This window comes from Rhagoletis pomonella, unplaced genomic scaffold (genome assembly GCF_013731165.1).
Source record: "Rhagoletis pomonella isolate Grant_MI unplaced genomic scaffold, Rhpom_1.0 Rhpom_scaffold_00014, whole genome shotgun sequence".
NCBI classification, from domain to species: domain Eukaryota; kingdom Metazoa; phylum Arthropoda; class Insecta; order Diptera; family Tephritidae; genus Rhagoletis; species Rhagoletis pomonella.
Window position 1 is genome coordinate 20,029,777 of NW_023458568.1, and position 2,311 is coordinate 20,032,087.

At 44.3% G+C, this 2,311-nt stretch overlaps 1 protein-coding gene across 1 annotated transcript; it reads left to right on the forward strand.

The window, feature by feature from the left end:
- Nucleotides 1-885: 885 nt before the first annotated feature.
- LOC118749296 lies at nt 886-1,491 on the forward strand (the record flags this gene model as incomplete). The annotated part of the gene is given in 1 exon segment (XM_036484090.1): nt 886-1,491. A coding segment is annotated over 1 exon segment (564 nt), but the record flags the coding sequence as incomplete, so codon positions are not given.
- Between the last annotated feature and the right edge of the window lie 820 nt (nt 1,492-2,311).

The window sequence follows — 2,311 nt, forward strand, 5'->3', positions numbered from 1 at the left end:
TGTCAACAAGATAGTTTTGCACAAACGCTCCTGTACAATGAAATACCGTCCTACTACACATACAATAAACAAAGAGGAGTATTTAATAGACGCCGACGCGGTCAGCCTGTGGAGGGGTTTCCAGATGTCCATCGCGAGAACGCAATAGGACGAGTGTATACGGTGCATCCAAGTAATAGTGAGTGCTATTACTTGCGACTTTTGTTGCACACAGTCAGGGGAGCCACTTCATATAAATATTTGAAGACTGTCAATGGCGTTGAACATTCTACCTTTCACGGAGCTTGCTGTGCACTGTGTCTGCTAGATGACGACCGAAATTGGTTTGAAACTCTTGAAGAGGCCGTTGTCAGTGAAACTCCCAGTCGACTGCGGCATTTGTTTGCAGTTATGATAGTGTTCTGCGGACTTTCCCATCCTGTACAGCTATGGGAGAAATATCAGCGGCATCTGTTAGAAGACTTTCTCTTCGCGGCTAGGCGAGCTGATGGAGATAGTATTGCAGGTTCTGATGAGCGTGTTATTAATCGTTGTCTTTCGTCGCTTCAAGACATTGTTATTTCAATAAGTGGCAATCCTTTGAGTCATTACGGTCTTCCAGAGCCGCAGGAAACCACGGAAGCTCAGCGAGTTAGTAGAGAGTATGCAGCGGAGACAAATTACAGTTATTCTGCGATGACCGAAATTGTAAACAATAATTCTGGGACCCTTACCGATGAACAAAAGTCTGTATATAACAAAATATTAACAAGTGTCAATAAACAGGATGGCGAAACATTTTTTTTGGACGCCCCTGGTGGTACAGGCAAAACCTTTTTGACTCGACTACTACTAGCTGAAGTGAGACGACAAGGGAAGATAGCACTAGCTGTCGCCTCATCGGGTATTGCTGCCACTTTACTCCCTGGAGGCAAAACTGCCCACACTATGTTTAAGATACCCTTGAACCTCGATATAAATGAAACCCCAGTTTGTGCCGTATCGCGAAATAGTGAAAAGGCGAAGATTCTTGCAGAGTGCAGCCTAATCGTTTGGGATGAGTGTACGATGGCGCACAAGAAGGCCGTGGAAGCAGTCAATCGCACTCTCCAAGACATCCGACGAAACGATCACATCATGGGAAGAATAACTGTTTTGTTTTGTGGGGATTTCCGTCAGACTCTACCCGTTATAACCCGCGGAACCAGAGCTGATGAGGTGAACGCATGCCTCAAATGCTCCGTACTCTGGCCACGGGTGCAGAAATTGAGTCTGACGCGCAACATGAGAGCACACTTAGGCGGCAACCCCCGTGCGCAAGAATTTTCAGATGCTTTGCTAAAAATCGGCGAAGGTTCATTTCCCGAATCGAATGGATTAGTAACCCTACCAGAGAATCTTTGTAAGATTGTACCTTCGGTGGAGGAACTAATTTATTCAGTTTATGGAGATGTATCTCAAATAACGCATAAGGACAACAATTCTTGGCTTTGCGAGCGAGCAATACTTACGCCCAAAAATGACCAAGCAGCTGCCATAAATCACAGCATTTTGGAAAAAGTTGAAGGAGACGAGGTGATATACCGGTCAATAAACATAGTTTTGGACCGAACCGATGCTACCACTTATCCAGTAGAGTTTCTTAATTCTCTTTCTGCCCCCGGACTCCCTGCGCATAACATCGTCCTGAAAGTAGGTATTCCGATTATGTTGCTTCGGAACTTAACCCCTCAAAGTTATGCAATGGAACCCGCCTTAAAGTGATGTCGCTTCGAAATAATATTATAGAAGCAGAAATTCTTACGGGCTGTGGAGCTGGTGAAGTAGTTTTCATACCACGCATACCCCTAATTCCAAACAATTTCCCATTCCAATTTAAACGTGTGCAGTTTCCCGTGAGCGTATGTTTCGCTATGACCATCAACAAGTCGCAAGGTCAGACACTTCGAGCCGCCGGTGTCGATCTCAGAACGAACTGTTTCTCACACGGACAACTATATGTTGCTTGCTCACGCGTAACTAGCTCGGACAATTTGTTTATAATGGCTAATATGGGTAGAACATCAAATCTATATATATAAAATTAAGTGGCAAAACTCCCTGTTCGTATACTCCTCCTAGACGGCTTGCCCGATATCAAAGAAATTTTCAGGGGTGATTGGGGTCTGTGTGGAGGGTGCACATAAGAAATTTCATGTGTGTATCCTTGCACGTTTTGCAAAAACAAAAAAAAAAATAATTCTGTTTGGCTTTACGTGTTTTTTTCGGATTTCTATCATTCCTAGACGGCTTGCCCGATTTCAATGAAATTTTCAGGGGTGATTGGGGTCTG